This window comes from Pan paniscus, chromosome 10 (genome assembly GCF_029289425.2).
Source record: "Pan paniscus chromosome 10, NHGRI_mPanPan1-v2.0_pri, whole genome shotgun sequence".
In the NCBI taxonomy this organism is placed as follows: domain Eukaryota; kingdom Metazoa; phylum Chordata; class Mammalia; order Primates; family Hominidae; genus Pan; species Pan paniscus.
The window spans coordinates 78,705,373-78,724,962 of record NC_073259.2 but is presented as its reverse complement, the minus strand read 5'-3'; the positions used below and the strand labels follow the sequence as shown (position 1 = coordinate 78,724,962).

Genomic DNA, 19,590 nt, shown 5'->3' with positions numbered 1-19,590 from the left:
TTATTCGCTTCAGAAGCTTCTGGGCTGAAACTCTGGGTTTTCTAGATATAGGATCATGTCATCTGCAAACAGGATCATGTCATCTGCAAACAGGGATAGTTTACTTCCTCTTTTCCTATTTGAATGCTCTTTATTTCTTCCTCTTGCCTGATTTCTCTGGCCAGGACATCCAATACTATGTTGACTACAAGTGGTGAAAGCATTCTTGTCTTATGCTGGTTTTCAAGGGGAATGCTTCCTGCTTTTGCCCATTCAAGTATGATGTTGACTGTGGGTTTGTCATATATGGCTCTTAGTATTTTGAGGTATGCTCCTTTAGTACCTAGTTTATTAAGAGTTTTTAACATGAATGGATGTTGAATTTTATTCTTTTCTGTATCTATTGAGATGGTCATGTGGTTTTGTCTTTAGTTCTGCTTATGTGATGAATTACATTTATTGATTTGTATATGTTGAACCAACCTTGCATCCCAGGATAAAGCCTACTTGATCACAGTGGGTAAGCTTTTTGATGTGCTGCTGGATTTTGTTTGCCAGTATTTTATTGAGGATTAGTGTATCAATGTTCATCAAGGATACTGGCCAGAAGTTTTCTTTTTTTAATGAATCTCTGCCAGGTTTTGGTATCAGGACAATAGGTGTCATTTCTGGCCTTACAAATAAATGAATATATTTAATTTATTTGTAATGATCAGGATTAAAAGAGTTCTTTGGTAGTTGATTGCATAAAGAGACAGGAGGTTATTCATTGTATTGTGCTACTTAGAAAATGCCGTGTGTGTGTGTGTGTGTGTGTGTGTGTGTGTGTGTATTTGTATTTGTATTTATATTTAAATCAGCTGAAATTCAAAGAAGACTTCTCATTTCACAAGGAATGGCTTAGTCATTGAGATTTATTAATTTTTTTTAGCATCTTTTTCTTAATTATATAAACTAGGAAAAATTAACTTAGGAACTAAAAATAGAACTACTATCATTTTGTTATTTTGTTGAAAGGGAAACAGCCTCCTCACCATGAGTGACAGTCAAAACAATACCAAATGACAAAAAAAAGGAGTAAAAATTAATCATCCTTGGTTACAAAACAAAGCAGTACATTTTCTTCCTTTTTCTGAATAAAATTAACATAGGATGTAACTTTAGGATGTTAATGCTCAGACTTTATTGATGCTTAAACAAGATTCAAACTGAATCACAACTGTAACATTTACCTATGTAAGCTTGGCTTCTACACTCCAAATTTTCAGACTCCTGTTTAATATAGTCCCCCCAATTCCTGTATTTTCAGAGGACTGGAAAAACCGTCAAAGCACAGTAATTACATATAGCATCCCTCTAACCAATTCATTTGCAACTATTCATCCACGCAGATGCCAAAAGTGTTGCTCTCCATCTGTTCATGACTGGGTACAACAGGAGAACTCAAGTCAAAGTCTTTGGCCTCAATGTGTTCACACTTTACTGCAAATCATTTCTAGTGAACATGATATATATTGGATACATATTGGGAAAATTGCGAGGAAGTCTTAGAGGAAAGAGCCCCTGGCATTTGGAGGATTGAACCTGAAAGTGTTGGGGCAAGCACATTTGAGGCATAGAGAACAGAGCTGCAGGTAGATTGTCTGCCTGGGACACAGGTCCGGATAAGAATGTGACAGGAGATGAGGATGGAGAAATACACAGTAGATAGATTAGGAAGCATCTTACGTCAAAGGGGTAGCTACTTGTGGGTTTTCTCATATTTTCAGTGCTCAGATATTCCAGTGAAATCTGGAAAAAATCTATTGAACTAGGAGATTTTAGAGTTAGGAAGCCTTGCTAAGGAACAACTGCAAAGGTCTGAACCAAAGAGGAAGAGAGTTTGAGCTACATCAATATCAGCGAGCTCCAAGAGTCTGTCTTCATGCCTCTTCCACACTGCGAGTGCCCACTGACTTCTCCAAACTCAAGAGATTTTGAGTTAGTTTTTAAGACTTCTTGACTGAAAAGTAATTAGGGAAATGCACAAACATTGAAGTACAAGGACGTTCATTACAGTTTTGTTTATAATGGTGAAAAAATTGAAAATGACTCAATGTCCAAAAATAAAGTATTGGTTAAATAACTATGACACATCTCAATAATGGGATACTATCAAATGTTTGAAAACAGTGTTAAAAAAATTTGAGGACATGAAAAGACATTCATGATATAGTTTTTTTAAAAAGTAAATCATATGCAATGGTTCTGTGCCTACTTCCTTTTTTTAAAAGTAAATCATAAAAGAATATATTGAATAAAAATCTAGATTTTTGTCATACATATAAGGACTTGAAGGACATACACAAAAAATGTTCTTAGCAGTTACTCTAAATATGGGTATTATGAAATTTGTAAAATCTCTATTTTTAGCTTTAGTTAGCATGCATTATTTTTGAATCATGAAAACATTGTTAACTTTAAAGACATTAGGTATAAATGTTAAGGACTTGAAGTATGAAAAATAGTCCCAACTTAGACGGCCGTTGATTTTGCATGTGTAATACTGCTGCTAACTCTTAATCACTAACGAATTTTCTCAACTTTACCTCCCTCAAATGTTCATCAGTGTGTACTCATGTAGCTCCCACATAGCTGTGTAAATAGAGTGTGAAGCAAAAATCACCATGTTATTTTTAATTATGATAATAATTCATATATGTTTATTATATCCCAGACGTTAGGGTGGAAATATTCACATATTCTTGCTTATTTATCTTTTATGGTGTGAGTCAATTTTGTGAGTTTTATTATTATTCCCATTTGCAGATTATGCAGTCTAAGGTCCAAGTTGCTTAAGCGAAATGCAGAACAATGATTAAACGCATTTTCCAAGGTCAATATTTCAAGAGTAATGTGACAAGTTCAATGTATCTGGTTCTTTTAAATGATTGTTTCAAATTTTTTTGTAAAATAAGAGTGTAGTAAATTTTGCCTTGTCCTATACACATATAAATGGTCAGACATCTTTTTATGAATTCAAAACTTTTATAGATTCAATCAAAAGGCATAGCAACATTCTACCTAGTGAGGTGTAGGTCCTTTCAGGTAGGAAAATGAATCATTTCCCACACTAAAAATGTTCTCTATGTCAAAAGATTTTCTTTTTACTTTAGGGTGAAATTCATATATCGTCTTCCTGGGTTCATGCCTGGCATCTTTTATATTTATTATTATTTCTTCCCTTCAGGATTTCCTTTGGGAAATTTTATTATGGATGGTCACAATACCTACTCATTTATTTCAGTTCTCGAAATTGGTAACACTCCATTTATGTCACAATTTAACTTTCCTAGTGGTCCGTGTTTATTTCTGTTTTATCCTATCATCTTTCAAGTGATCCAGAAAGAGGGTTGGTACTATGTATAATTTATTGGAAGATAAAGAGATGGAAACAGCATACCATTATTAAATGCCATTAACCTTGGAACTTAAAAGTCATAGAATTGGGAGTTGCAAAGAACTGCCGATGCCACTCAGTCCACACAAAGTAAAAGAATTCCATCTCTCCATTTCTCCACTTTTGTCTCCTTTGTTATTCAAATGAGCAAAAACTTGGTTTTTTTTTTTTTCCTTTTTCATTCTGTTTAAGTAGAGTTATTCTAGAAAACTATGTAGAAAAATCGAATGTGCAAAATTAAATAAGTTGTGGGTGAGAGGGTTTAAGGTCACCTTTTATGATCAAGCCAAGATTGTCAGATTCATGGCCACTGTAACACACAAGGATGAATAGTTGGACTGAAGGATTCAAGATCACATTTTCAGTTCTGAAGACAACATCAACATTAAAGTTCTTGCTTCTCACCACATAAGATTTGACGTGTACACTAATGAAGACAACTCCAGACAAATTATATATACTTTTTACAGAACCAAAAAAAAAAATCTCGGAAGTCAAATCTGTTTGCTTTCATTCTGTACTAAATTCTTCTTATAATCTTTAAAATCCATATTTTTCCGTTCTCATTTCAAGTATTTCAAGATAAGCAGCTGCCACCATTTCCCACTGAAACTTAGTTTCATAATCCAACAGTTTCAAAAGTACATCTTCCAGGACTACAAGAAAAAATGATCATTTGTTTCATTTTGTCCTCTTCCTTCCATTTCCATTCTTTATTGGTTGCTAAATGAGGTATACTGCTTGAAGTCTCACTGTTCTCAGTGACCAAAGTACTGCAAAAAAAGTAGCATGTCTGAGAATTAGAGCCCGTAGACATGATACTAGAAATTTTAGCCCTTTCTTCCTAAATTCAGCTTCTAAAATCTAGCATTATGGTCCTCAACTACCAGGAAAATAAATGCCTGGTTTCTGAGTTATTCCAACACTCAGTTGTAATGTTACTGTATTTTTAGCTACGTTTTCTTCCCACCTCTAAGTCATTAGAAACTGATGTCATTAGAACTGAACAATTTTGACCCAAAGTTGTTTATATTCTCTTGCTGAAATGGATGTGTCGCCCTGGCCCATAATATTTATACATATTTTCCTTTTTAGTTAATTATAATTAGCATGCTGTTTATTGCATTCCTTTTACCTTTCCCTAAGAATTTGCTTTTTCCTTCAATTGTTTGCATTGGTATCTTTTGAATTTCCTCCCTCTTATTTATTTTTTGGCATAAATAATAATTGGTGCTGCAGCAGGAGCTTGATAAAGCTTTTTATTATGTTCCCTTTTGTCCAACAGCAATCATGAGGCATTAAAAAGGCTAAACAGTTTGCCCACAGTTCCAAGACAAAATAAAAGTAAAGCTTTCAGTAGAGTTTGTTTTCTTGCTTTCCACATTCCTTTTTTATTAAAGGTATAGGTCTCCTATTATTTATGTTGATTTTTTTCTAAATTCTGTCAATTTTTTTGTACGTCTTAATTAGAATTTTCCCATAAGTTTATATGTTTATCTTGTTTTTGAAATGTCTTTCTGACTGTAATACATAAATGGTTATTATTTAAGTCAGTTAGCATGAAAATGCTTCCACAGCTCTCTGCTTACCACAGAATCCTTAGAAAATTAACTCATTAAATCAAATAGACCTTAGACACGGGATGTCAAAGGCTTCTAATCTCCCAGGTTTAGGCAGCATATACTGTGGGAAGTCAAAACAGAAATTAATACACCCTGATGATGTTCTGGATCCTCTTTTATCTGGCTTTTTTTTTCATTTATTTATTTATTTATTTATTTATTTATTTATTTTTGACACGGGGTCTCACTCTGTCACCCAACCTGGAGTACGACAGTGGTGCAATCTTACCTCACCGCAGCCTCGAACTCCTGGGCTCAAGCAATCTTCCGGCCTCATCCTCCCGAATAGCTGAGACTACAGGCAAGCACCACAACACTTAGCTATTTCATTTTTTGTAGAGACAGGGTCTTGCTATGTTGCCCCAGCCAGTCTCAAACTCCTGGCCTCAAGTGATCCTCCTGCCTCAGTCTCCCAAAGTGCTGGGATTACAGGTGTGAGCCAACATCCCTGGACTATTTTTGGGCTTTTTATAGTCTTATAGTGTCTATGACTGTTGCTTCTCTCTCATCTCTCTTACATAAGCCTGCTCCCCAATTTCAAAATACATTTTTATACAAGAGAACTCTAGCTCAAACTGCTTCTATGCTGTTCTTCAAAGTTGTATTAATTTATTCTCCTACACTTTTTTTCCTACCAGGTTCTTTAACTCTAGACCAAAAACTCACCTATTAAACATTTGCTTTCAAAGCCCAACTTAAATGACTTCTACCTCATGAATCTGCTCTGACCACTCCAGATGGAAGAGATCTCACCATCTATAGCACAAGCATCACTCCATTGACAGAGGGCAGACAATTTTGTCTCTTGAGGCTGAAAATTTGACTGAATGGCATGGTGATTTTAAAGGGCATAGGACTAGCCATCCCTTAAGCAGCCTCTCTCAACTTCATACTAAAATATCTATAAAGCCTGCAAAAGCTGAATTCTCACAACTGCCCTAAATATTAAGACCAATCGGCAAACTATTATCAGAATCCGTAAGGATTTTCTATCAATTTGAAGTCCAGAACTGAACTGAAAAACTTTAAAAACTACTTTCCCACTAAAAATAGATTAAATTCTTGGTCCATGAGTAGAACCATTCTTTGCTCTTCTTCAACTATTTGCCTCCTACTCAGAAGCACAGGAACCCTATCAACCACCAGCAAAAACCAAAAAAGAAAAAGTGGAGTAGGAAAAATATCCCTCTATTAGGTAGGCAGTATTTTATGAGCATCTAGAATAAAGGCTATTCCCTAATCCCTAACCCAGTGATCCAAAAGAGTTAAGAATAATAATAGGATGAGAAAAAGTTTTCAGAAACATACCCCCCAAAACATATAGACATATCAATATTCATTTTTTAAAGCCAGATGTGAGGGCAAATATAAAATTAACAGGAAAGAAAGTAATATTGGTAACATTTATAGTGAAGATATGACTAAATCCCTTCAAATAACACAATGGGTGCAATGTACAAGGTAAAAACTGTTAGAAGGAAAAATAACAAGCATAATTATTGTGGAAGAATCACATACATATCTCAGGCTTTGACAAATCCAGTAAAAAAAAAAAAAGGAAGGAAAGAATAGGTTGGAATACAGTAATATCTTCAATAAAATAATAGTATAATAAATAAGGTGATATATATGTATATATGTGCAGATACTTATGAACATATACAGATAATCAAACTAGTTGCCAGCAAAACATCTGTGAAATATTTAGAAAATGATGTAGTGTTTATCTCAAAAAAAAAATCAAGTAGTTTCAACCATTAAAAGGCCAGCCATTCTCTAATTTCCATAACTATAACTGGAAATTATAAGGAAAATGTCTAAACATACAGATATCCATCAAATTAAAGTAGAAATTAAAATCTCAATTACAAACCATTTAGAATTAACAAAAATGACATTACATATCAAATTATAGAATGACAACAAAAATGCAACCAGAGGCAGATTCATCAGAGAAGAAAACTGATAGATTTTCATTAATGGATTTTGTTGTTGTTGTTGTATATTCCAATAATTTTCCACTGTTTGAAATTAAGCTCAAGCCACTGTAATATTTCTTAATGTCGCATTCCAGAGTAAGTATTAAAATACCAGAGGGAATAATTTGCTGGGCCTAGCATCTACTCTTACTATCTTTACTCTCACATATTTTGGCCTGTTTTTCCCTGCTCTCTACTTCCTTGAGCCGCCAACTGCTTGGCACCATATTTGATCTGACACACACCTACGGCCCCTTTAAATGTAACAGTTTTTGTAAACACCATCTCTGACTTCAATCCTCAGTCTCTCACATGCTATTTTATAGTTACCCCTTGGTCCACACAGCTAATATTACTTGTAAAAGGCATCCTCACTTCCTACTCAGGACTCAGGGTCTGTGTAAGTTGTAAGAGCATCCCCTTGCCCCCCAGTGGGAGAAGGGGAATTATGAGAGGAAGATAAATTGTAACTCATTTTAAGGGTCTGTGATTTCTATGGCCCCTTATAAGTTTACCACAAAATTAAGTGAATTCGTATGTCAATTCACATATGCGTGCATACATATACACAAAAATAGAGGATACAGAAGCCATCTTTTTTTATTTTTATCTATTGTTTTATTTATTTATTTTAGAGCCAAGGTCTCTCTCTGCTGCCCAGGCTGGAGTGCAGTGGCACCATCACGGCTCACTGCAGCCTCAACCCCCCCGGGCTCAAATGATTCTCTCACCTCAGCCTCCCTAGTAGCTGAGACTACAAGTGTGGGTCACCACATCCAGCTACTTTTTGTATGTTTTGTAGAGACAGGGTTTTACCATGTTGCCCAGGTTGGTCTTGAACTCCTGAACTCAGGCAATCCACCCACCTCAGCCTCCCAAAGTGCTGGGATTGCAGTCATGAACTACCTCATCTGGCCCCAGAAGCCATTTTTTAGGGATTCACTCAGAAGATACAGATATAGATATAGCTTTTCCTAATTTTTTTTACTTAATTTTTCACTTAATATTATTAGCCAACCTATGATTTCTGTAATAAGCATATGCATTCATAAATTATAGCATATTTTCTCAATTTAGAGTTCTTTCCAACAACAAAATTGTTATTTTCCTGTAAAGGAACTATGGGTAGTTGCTATGGCCAACCATGGTACTAAAAGAGAAAATATAGTTGGTTGTTATTTCTGTAAAAGTTCTCACTGAATTGTGCGCATGTACAGAAAGACAAGTTTTTTCAATCAAAATAATTATGTGGTGTTTAAACATAACATTCTTCTCCAATATAGAAGAGGGTCCAACGTATCTCTTACATTGGACATGAGTAGCTTGGGGAACATTGAACCCTTTGTGTCTATACCAACACCACGGGAGAAGGTAGCAATGGAGTATCTGCAGTCAGCCAGCCGAATTCTCACAAGATCTCAGCTGAGGGACGTCGTGGCAAGTTCACATTTACTCCAAAGTGAATTCATGGTGAGCCTTCTATTTATTGTTCACTCTTCAGTCGGTATTTTGATACATGGGGCACTAGAGACATATGGAAATGATACTGTCCTATACTTAAGCAGTCTACAGTAAACAAATGGCAAAGTGAAATGGTTTTAGATTCACTCAGTCTCATCCACTATTGATAAGTATTAAAATTGGAATGTAGAGCTAAATTAAGGCAGAATATGCAAGAATTGGCGAGGCAAATAAGTGGTATAGGAAGCTGGGCAGAGAAGGGGCATTCCAGGACAAAGAATAGCCTTGCTGTCACTGTCTGGGGAATTAAACTGTTCAGTTTAACTGGAACATTGAAATCAAGGTGGGAAGTGGCAAAAGTTGAGCCTCAGAAGTATAAAAGAAACCCAAGCCTTAATATACGTTTAGGAGCTTGGACTTTATCTTATGTTTTAGATAGATCATTCTATTTGCAGTGGAGTAGGCACTAAAAGGGAGCAGTTTAGAGGCTCTAGCATTAATCCTATGGAACTGCGTTGGTGGCCTAAACTAATATAGTAGAAGGGAAAATGGAAAGAATCTGTAGGAATCTACAAGAAGTGGGATTAATTGAATGAGGCAGCCAAAAGTAATGGAAAAGTCAGGGATTGATATTCGTGTTTTTGGTTTGGCCAACAGGGTGCATATGGTGCCCTTTAACGAAATAAGGAACACAGGAGGAAGACCAAGTGTGGGCTAAAAAGAATGATGAATTCAGTTTTAGACATACCAGTGTTGCTAGTGAAAGCTTAAAGCATGATAACATATATCAACTCAGAGAACATGAAGTAAGATTAAACCTTCTTAGGTCTAATTGTTGCCCAAGGAGAATATTGACTTTGTTGATCACCTCTTGCATCTTAAGCCATATTGGTTGAGTACAATAAATTGATTATTAGTTCAGGCATTTGCAGCCATCCTAATGGTGACAGATTCAGCAATGGGTTGGATCTACTATTAGCCCCATCAACTATTATTAAGTGTCCAAAGTAAAATACAAACATGAAAATCAGACTCTGTGGTGTATCATATTTTACATGTGAAGAAAATGAGACCTGTAGGAATGAAAGAACAAGTCAGTGGTCACACAGCTAGCCAAAGGCACACCTAGAGCTTTTTTTTCTAGAACTGCAGACAGCTCTTTGTTTATGAAATAAGACCTTACCATAGCCCACTTTCCTGAAAGGAAATTGAAGGCCAGAAGGAGTACACAGGAGAAAGAGAATGCTGGAAGATGACAGACTGTCAGTGTGTGTCAGAAAACAGAAGGTGAGAAGGAAGAAGGGGAGGAATAAAGATATTACCTTTGTGGCTTTGCCCAAAGACACTGACGTGCTTGAAATTACCAAACATGAACATGTGTTTTCCATTGAATATTCAACAATTTTGCTTATTTTTATAACTTGGAACAAACAGGTTAAAACATTTAGTTGGAGCAGAGAATAGGGATAAATATCATGGATAGCTAGCATAATGCAAGTAAAGGAAAAATTATTTTAAAAATAAGTAACTTGGGGCCAGGTGTTGTGGCTCATGCTTGTAATCCCAGCTACTCAGGAAGCTGAGATGGGAGGATGCCTTGAGCCCAGGAGTTTGAGGTTACAGTGAGCTATGATTGTGCCACTGCACACTGACCTAGGTGACAGAGTGAGATCCCATCTCTAAAAATAAATTAATTAATAAACGAATAGCTGTTTCTCTCTGTAGAACAAGCCTCAAATTCATAGTATAGTCCAGCTTTTCTCAAATTTTCAGAATGACTGAAAACTAGGATAATTTGAATGAATTTAAAGATGATTTCTTTTATTTCAATCAATATTAGACTGTTAAGTTAAATTTTCTACTGGAGAAAGTTAAAGTAGTAAAAATATCTTATTTGATCAACTATTTAATGTTTATCAGTCATTAAATAACATAAAAGTTATTTTGTTCACATTAATCTTATCAAAGTTAGAGAACATACTATTTTGTATAATCAAATCCTTAAACAAATGTTTGTTTGGACCCTTTTGAAAACTTTGGCTTGTTGCTTTATTTGTCCTGGTTAGCTACAGATACACACCTTTTTAGATCTAATGCACTTACATACAGCCACTCTTTTCCTATTGTTCCCTGTCCAATCACTTGAGGCATATAATGTATACTCTGATAAAATAAGAATAGTAATGTTCTTAAGTGGGAGAAACAGTGTTTGAATGCCCTTCACTAAAAACAGTGCATTTATAACTTAAAATGGAACAGTCCAGTTATAAACCATTTCTTAATTCAAAAAAAAGTCATGTCATCACTTGAATTAACAAAAAAGCCCTTTATATTTACCATTTTGGGAAAGAGGTTTTAATAATCCTAAAAGAGTCACTATTACTGTGAAAAGATAATCTATTATAGTAAAATTTTTGGTACTAAAGTTATGTAAAAACTGGAATATATTTGAATACATTGTTTTTTAAAAAAAATTCACTTTTTAGCATCTGTCTAATCATTCTAGCAATTATGTCACAGCAGGATTCTTAAAATCTAACCAGTGTTATATGTCTCCTTACTGACTACATATTAAGCAATATTTTCTAACACACAGAGCTGTTTCTTAGAAGTCAGCTTGTCCGGATGCAGCTGATATGTTTAGGAAAGGAAGGGTGTTGGTCCACCAGAGGTGCTAGATCTGTTGTTTTTAAGTGGCTTTGAAGTCCAATAGAACTCTGGATCAGATGCCCCCCTGTGAAGATTTTCTTTGTGGCAGTATTAGATACACTAATTTGATATTATTTATTTTTGCAGGAAATACCAATGAACTTTGTGGATCCCAAAGAAATTGATATTCCACGTCATGGAACTAAAAATCGCTATAAGACCATTTTACCAAGTAAGCTTCTTGATTTTATAATTTGCATTGTATGGGGGGCAAGGGGAGGGATAGCCATTAGGAGAAATACCTAATGTAGATGATGGGTTGATGGATGCAGCAAAAGCAAACCACAATGGCACATGTATACCTATGTAACAAACCTGCACATTCTGCACATGTATCCCAGAACTTAAAGTATAAATAATAATAATAATTTACATTGTAAAGCACAAGACAAGTCTTCCTATTAACCCTTACCTCAGCATTTCCAATTCTTACAACACCCACTTCATATCAAATTTGGAATTACAAACACATGTCAAGACTAATAATCATTAAAACTATCTGAAGTTAATGATTTTACTTTTTTACTCTTATTATAATGTCCAGGTCACAATTCCAATAGACACATATTCTAAAATTTTGTTGTGCCACACATTATGGCTACCTGATTTTTGTCAAGGGTCAAACAATTCAATGGGAAAAGGAGAGTCTTTTCAACAAATGGAGCAGAAACAACCAGATATCCACATGCAAAAAAATGAAGTTGAAGACAAAAATTGACTCAAAATGGACCAGAGACCTACACATAAGAGCTAGAACTACAAAACTCATAAACGAAAACAGCTGTAAATCTTTATGACCTTGAATTAGTCAGTGGTTTCTTAGATAAGCCAACAAAAGCACAAACAGCAGCAAAAAAAAATTGAACTTCATTAATATTAAAAATTTTGTGCTTCAAAGGATACCTTCAAGGAAGTGAAAAGACAACTCATAGAATGGAAGAAAATAAATATTTGCAAATCATGTATCTAATAAGGGACATGTAGCTACAATACACAAATCTTACAACTCAATAATAAAAACACAAACAACCCAAAAAATGGACAAAAGATTTCAATGGATATTTCTCCCTAGAAGATGTACAAATGACCAACAAGCATATTAAAAGATGTTTAACATCACTAGCCATCAGCGAAATCAAAACTATAGCAAGATAGTACTTTATATCCATGAGGATAACTATAATTTAAAAAATAGACAATAAAAAATGCTGGCAAGGATGTAGAGAATTGGAAACTTAACACTACAGTTTTAAGTACAGATACAGCTACTTAGGAAAACAGTTTGGCAGTTCCTTAAAAGATAAAACTGAGTTGCTATATGACCTGGACACTCTACTTCTAGGTAAATATTACCTAAAAGAAATGAAATGTGTTCACACAAAAATGATACAAAAATATTTATAACAGCATTATTCATAATAGCCAAAGAGTGGCAACCATCAGCTGAGAAATGGATAGATAAAATGTAGTATAGTCACACAATAGAATCAATAAAAAGGAACAAGGCACTGATGAACCTTGAATGAACCTTGAAAACATCATGCTAAGTGAAAGAAGCCAGACACAAAAGACCTCATATTTTGTAGTCCATTTATATGAAATGTCCAGATAGCCAAATCTATACAGACAGAAAATATCTTAGTGGTTGCTTAGCATTAGGGGATATGGAGAATGACTGCTAAAGGACCTGTATTTATTTTGGGGCTAACTGAATGTTATAAAATTGATTTACAGTGATTGTTGCACAGCTCTGTGAAAATTTAAAAAAAAATGCTGTGATGGCACATGAAATGGGGGGATTGTATGGAATGTGAATTATTTCTCAATAAAACTACTACCAAAAAAATGTTGCTGTGCATGACAATGACCTGGAGTCCTTGTTAGTCCTGTGCCCAACCCCAGGGATTTTGTTTAAGTAGATCTGCTGTTGAGCACAGAAAACTACTTCTAGCAAACACCTAGGTGATTCCAATCCAGATGAAACCAGGATCCACTTTGAGAACCACTACTATATGTGAAACTAGATCGAGCTTCATGGAATTTATTAATGTCAAGCAATGACCTGAATGCCAGGGACCAGTAAGAAATAAGAAACAGTCTATAAAATCAAGGAGGTCACAGACTAGAAACGAGAGTCATATAAATGGTAATTATGCTCAGTGCATAGGCCAGAATAAAGATACTGCCCAAGCAGTGTAGGAGTTCAGAGAGGACTGAGTAATTAATTCTGTCCAGAGAAATTAGGCAAAAAAAAAAATGAAGAGGAAGTAATATTTTCTATGACTAAACAAACAGATATAGTTGGAGTTTTGGCAAAATCAGTAAACATCTCACGACAAAGCTCAGGAAAGATGGAGCCACAAAGTCTTTTTAAGTTTTGACATTGAAATAGCAATCTTCATAATTTAGTTCATTAATTCATTCATAAGACACCAAATTCTTTATATTCATAGTAATGGTGATGTAATAAAGTAATTAAACAATTACTGTTAATACTATCTTTGGCCTTCCCCTTCGGGTGGAATTGGAAATACATTGTTAAACTATAACATATTTTTAACTGCTCTATATAGTTAAATTTATTTACCTAAGGTAGAGTCACCATTGAAGGTTATTTTGTTACTATACTTGGCCAAAGGGGATGAAAGTGCTGCGTGTTAGAATTTGTGTTTTCTCTCTCCCTCTCTCTCTCTCTGTTAAATTTTTATCTAAAATATACCAAACATAAGTAATAAGGGAATATACCTCCATCACAATTATATATACCCAAACCATCATCTAATTTTAGAAGGATTTGGAAATTATTAGCATTAGTTCAAAGTTCAGCCTTCTCCATTTCCTGCCCAGATGATATCAGACAACTGCTTCATAGTCCTGTGTCAGTTTTTCCGTTCACAGAACTGAGTGGACCGCTGGATTCAGGGCACCTGTGCTGACAGCTGATGTTGCAAATGATGGATTTTCTGTTGAAAATGTCTGCAGGCTGAATGCCCCACCCACCACCCCCTGTTGCGCAAAATATAATTTAGGAAATATAGCTTAGAAAAGCCACGCTATTGGGTGAAAGCATCCAAAAAGCCTGGAATGAATACACAAAGATGTTCTTTATGGTTTTAGACTGTAATATGAGATAAACTTGAAATATTACATAAAATGATGATTATTAAATGATCAAGAATTTAAACATTATGATTGTTTTTAGTTTTAACCTACACTAAACTCTTCTTAGTTCTAAAAGCTTGACAGCTTGTACATAATAGCAACATTACACAATTCTGAGAATGCCTTGCAACAGATATATGGATAGGCAAGAATCAATTATGAATAAATCAATTTATAATTATAAATTAAATTATAGTCATTTTTCTAATGACAGTGTTATCTTGGCTGAGATTAAAATGCTAAAGTCAAGTTTATATCAAATTATTTTGCAGTGTAAACAAATATTAGTGATAAAAATATGTCTACATCCTAAATCACAAAAGTAGTAGGAAAAAACAATCATACATCAATAGAAAATTATTAGCAGACAATAAAATATAATACTGTAATAATAATCATACATCAATAGAAAATTATTAGCACACAATAAAATACTGTAATAATAAGTTTAAATTTTTTATTTTTACTTTAGATTCAGGGGGTACCTGTGCAGGTTTGTTACAAGGGTATATTGTGTGATGCTGCCGTTTGGGCTTCTTCTGACGGCATGACACCCAGAGAGTGAACATAGTACCCAATAGGAAGATTTTCAGCCCTTCTCCCTTTCCCTCCCTCCCTTTTTTTGGAGTCCCAGTTACTATTGTTTTCATCTTTATGTCTATGTGTATCCAGAATTTAGCTCTCACTTATAAGTGAGAACATGCAATATTTGGTTTTCTGTTCCTGTGTTAATTTGCTTAGAATAATGGCCTCCAGCTGCATCCATGTTGCTGCAAAGGACATGATTTTGTTCTTTTTTATGACTTCATGGTGTTCCATGGTGTATGTGTACCACATTTTCTTTATCCAATCCACTGTTGATGGGCATCTAGGTTGTTTCCATGTCTTTGTTATTGTGAATAGTGCTGCACTATAATAATAAATTGTATGCATATTTCTTTTATGCAGTCAGTGTGTTGATACAAATATAAGATAATATAGATACACTTAAAGAATGCCATTTACTCAGGTCATCATTTTATATTTAAAATTTTAACATCTAATAATGTTTCCTACTTAAATTATGTTTCCTTTTTTATTATATAAAGTACCTAGCACAGAGTAGATATGCAAATAAGCAAACCACTCATTAAAGCAACAAGTTATGTAGCTAAAGCAAGATACTGGAATTAGATTTGATTTCCTACCCCAACAAAAACATTTATAATTTTTGGCAGGATATTTAATCTCCCTATGCCATCCTTTATTCCCAAAAGTAGTGATAACAATACTCTCCTACAAGGCTACTGAGAAAATTAAATGATAGTATGTGTAAAATGTCTGTCAAAGTTCCAACTAATAGTAAGCCCTCAGCTAATGTTAGTTTCTCTTTCCCTCCCTATCTAACTGAAGATGAATCCATTTCTAACCTCAGAACCAATTCCAGGAAATAGGGGTACCATCTATGTATAGAGAAGTTTACAGTTTTAAAAGCAAAGTACTCAAGAGCCCCATTTTCATTCATTTATAACAGTAGTGATGAAAATGATGATGATTATACATTTTTTGTTTAATTCTTGGCTTTTTTTTTAGTCCAAGCTATATATTACAAGAGTTTTTCTTGGAAACCTACATTTCCCCATACTCAGTTATATGTTGTATTCTTGCGTTTGTAAAAGGAAGTAGTTGGAGCCACACACAGTGGCTCATGTCCTGGAGTTTGAGACCAGCCTGGGCAATATAATAAGACCCCATTTCCACAAAAAAAAAAAAACAAAAAGTTTAATTACTAGCCTGGGCAACATGGCAAAGCCTCATCTCTACCAAAAAATATAAAATGTAGCCAGGCATGGTGGTGCACATGTGTGGTCCCAGCTACTTGGGAGGCTGAGACAGGAGGATCACTTGAGCCCGGGAGGTTCAAGTTGCAGTGAGCTGTGATCGCATCTGGGAGTAGCCACTGCAATTCAGCCTGGGCAACAAAGTGAGACTCCCCTCTCTGAACTTTTAATAAAAAGGATTTGGAAACTTCTAAATACTTGGAAAATACTGTAAGTTACTAATTACCAACATAATTTAGCTTTACAGGGAAACTGTTTCTAAGCAGTTTTTAGCTTTACCAGTAAATCATATACATCATAGGCATTATAAAAACCGAAGGAAGCAGGCCTCTTTTCAAGCCTGAATGGTGTAGGATGTTTATGGAAACTTCTAACAATCGGTGGATACTCAAAGGCATGAAAGATTTCTTGTCCTCTTTGCTAAGAAAAGAAAAAAATATCTAGAAAGTCAAAAACAGGGCTTTAACTCTTTCTCATAGAAATTAATTCTGACATTAAACCCTCTGTGAACCACATCCCAAATAGAAATCACAAAGGATACAAAAGTTAATTAAATACAGCCTTTGCCCTCTAGGGGCTCACCACACTCCATTGAGGGCAGGCAGAAATTTAAGCACTTAAAATACAAGATGATAAATACTAAAATAAAACTCAGGGGACCCAAGCAAAGAAGAGAATGCCTAATTCTGCCTGGGAAGGTCAGGGAGAACTTCAGAAAGACAGTATTTTCTGAATTGAGCCCTGAGGAATGAGGAAGACTTTACCATGCAGAGAAGGCAAAGGAAACAATATGTGCAAAAGCATAAAATCTGCAAGAACATGGAACATTTGGGAGATTGCCCTAGGTCCATGGGGCTAGATTATACGATACACGTGGGAAAGCAGCTGTTGGTGAGGCCTTGGGATGATCATTAAGGATCTGCTCTATCTTGCTAAGTACCCCTCTTGGCATTCATCTTCTAGGCCTGCACTGTCAAGTAGAGCAACCAGAACCCACTTATGGCTAGGTCAGTTTACACTTAAATGAATTAAAATTAAATAAAATTAAAACTTTAGTTTCTCAGTTTTTGCTAGCCACATTTCAAGTGCTTGAAAGCTAGAGGCTACATTTTTTGGACAGCACAGATAGATAATATTTTCATCACCTCAGAAAATTCTATTGATCAGGGCTGCTCTAAACTGAATTATCAATAAGTATATAAATACAATACTTAAGTATGTAAATACAGTAGGTATAATAAAATTGAGTCCAACGGACAAATAGGATTATATACAATACCTTCTTGGAAATTCACAGGGTCCATTAACATACTGAAGACCCTGAAAAGTCCTGCAGTAAAAAGAATATGGTTCAGATTTGTTTAACCCAATGTTTCCCATATTTATTTGGGTACTAACCTCTTTTTGTAAAAGATGACTTAATTTATAAGTCATATATTATAATTCTATATGTTATAGAGGTGACGATTTACAGGTAATAAATATTTTGGGAAATACTGCTATGGGCAATTGGGAAGTATGGATGACATTTAGACAATGGAATCATGTGATCAGATTTTGTTTTACAGAGCACCTTGACAGCTATGAGGAGGATGGATTGGAAAAAAGCAAGATTGAAGGCAGGGAGACCAGGAGATACTTGAGTCCTAGTCCAAGAAGACAGCCATGCAAACAGAGAGGCAAGACAGACCCCAGCGTATTTTAGGAGACAGAACAGGCAGAATATGCTAACATTCAAATGCACAGAAACTCTACACGGACTGTAGAGCTGTGGCAGCACACCTAACCTAAACAATAGCGGAAAGCTGTCAGGAACACATGAAGGGCATGAGGAGTTTCACAAACCTGTGGTCCATTCAGAAGGAAATAATAAATAGAAAAAGCTGGACTATAAATGAGGAGACCGGGCTGGTCTGAAGTATGTATTTGAGAGCCCTCAGGATGTGCGTAATAAAGTCACAGGAATGAATGAGTCACTCAACAAGGCAGTATCAAGTGAGGATAAAAGAGGGTCAAGTTGAATCCTAGAATTAGCAACATGAAAAGGGGCAGATTAAATGAGCAGGAGATTGGAAAGAGGCCACCGAAAAGGGAGCAGGAAAACCAGAACGTTGTGTCCCAGAATCTAAGGGAAGAGAAAACTCGAAAAAAGGATATACAGTCAACAGTTTTTGAATGCTTCAGAGAGGACGTGAACAAAAATACCACAATGGGATCACTGGGCTTAACAACAAGAGGGTCAGTGGTGACCTTAGCAAGGGCAGTCTCTGCACAGTGCTAGGGTTAGGATAGATCACAGTGTACATGAGGAGGATTGAGTTGCAGATGAGCATGGAGGAAGTGTGTGCATAATAAACTCTTTCAGAAGTTTGCCTGTCTAAAAAAGAAAAGCAATAGAATAATTGCTAGAGAAGGATATATAGAACTGAACTTTTTTTAAAAAATAGAAGAGATTTTTAAATCAGTGCAGTAGACATTCACTGAAGGTCTGCTATGCAAGACACTAGATCTTATAAAGATGGTGAAAAATCCCCATCCCTGCCTTCAAAAAGCTCAGAGTGTACCAGGTCAAAGAAATCATAAAGAGACGAATTAGTAATATTAATGTATGCAAATGATGGTAAAAATAATTTCCACATTTTCTGTAACACTTTAGTCCACAAAGAGTCTTTCAACTCTTGATGGAAAGTGATTTTAGAATTTAAGACAATGTTGCTAGCACTAAACGAATCTAACCAATATCAGATACTTGTGCTGTCAGTGAACAAACCGCTACATATGCTAACTAAAGACAGCTTCTTCCAAATAGTGAAAAAGACTTCTGTCCAGGCCATGTGTTTGTTGTAGGTCAGAAGAAAGGAAATCAGTGCAATAAGCAATTTAGGGCTATCCAGACTGAACTAATCACTGCGTGCATTCTAATGGCAATGTTATGGGGCCTGAGGGCTTAGTTTTAGACTAAAATGATGATTACCTTTTGTTATGTTGCTAAAACGTTATTTTTTATAGATCGTGATAATTATTGGACATGCGAACTCCAACTCTAAGAAACCCTGAATTTGACTTCTGAATATATACAAACCCCAGATGTTTGGGATGTACCTATTCTATTAATGCCTCCCTAGGCAGAACTGATTTTGTGATAATACTATTCTTTTCTGAAATATTTTTGCCAGAAAACTTATATATGCTATTAAACACAACCCAAATAACAGTGGTTTAAATAATTTAAAAATGTTTTTCCCTCTCAAGTATACCTGCCAGGGTTGATATGGCAGCTTTGCCATGTTATACCTCCAGACTAATCTCTCTGGTTACCTCGCCATCCCTAGGGTATTACCTTTGCATGGTCTAAGATCCTGATCACCATGACCACATCCCAGGCAGCAAGATGGAATCAGAAGTGGTAGAAGGAGAAC

The 19,590-nt window shown here is 35.3% G+C and overlaps 1 protein-coding gene across 3 annotated transcripts in view; it reads left to right on the top strand.

Moving 5' to 3' along the window:
- The window catches only part of PTPRR (protein tyrosine phosphatase receptor type R), a 282,427-nt gene that overhangs the window by 211,116 nt on the left and 51,721 nt on the right, over window positions 1–19,590 (top strand). For all 3 annotated transcript variants that reach the window (XM_003808741.5, XM_034936226.3, XM_057299490.1), the window contains 2 exons: window positions 8,303–8,489; window positions 11,277–11,361. In XM_003808741.5, the coding sequence (XP_003808789.1) occupies window positions 8,303–8,489; window positions 11,277–11,361 (272 nt within the window). The remainder of the gene's footprint in view (window positions 1–8,302; window positions 8,490–11,276; window positions 11,362–19,590) is intronic.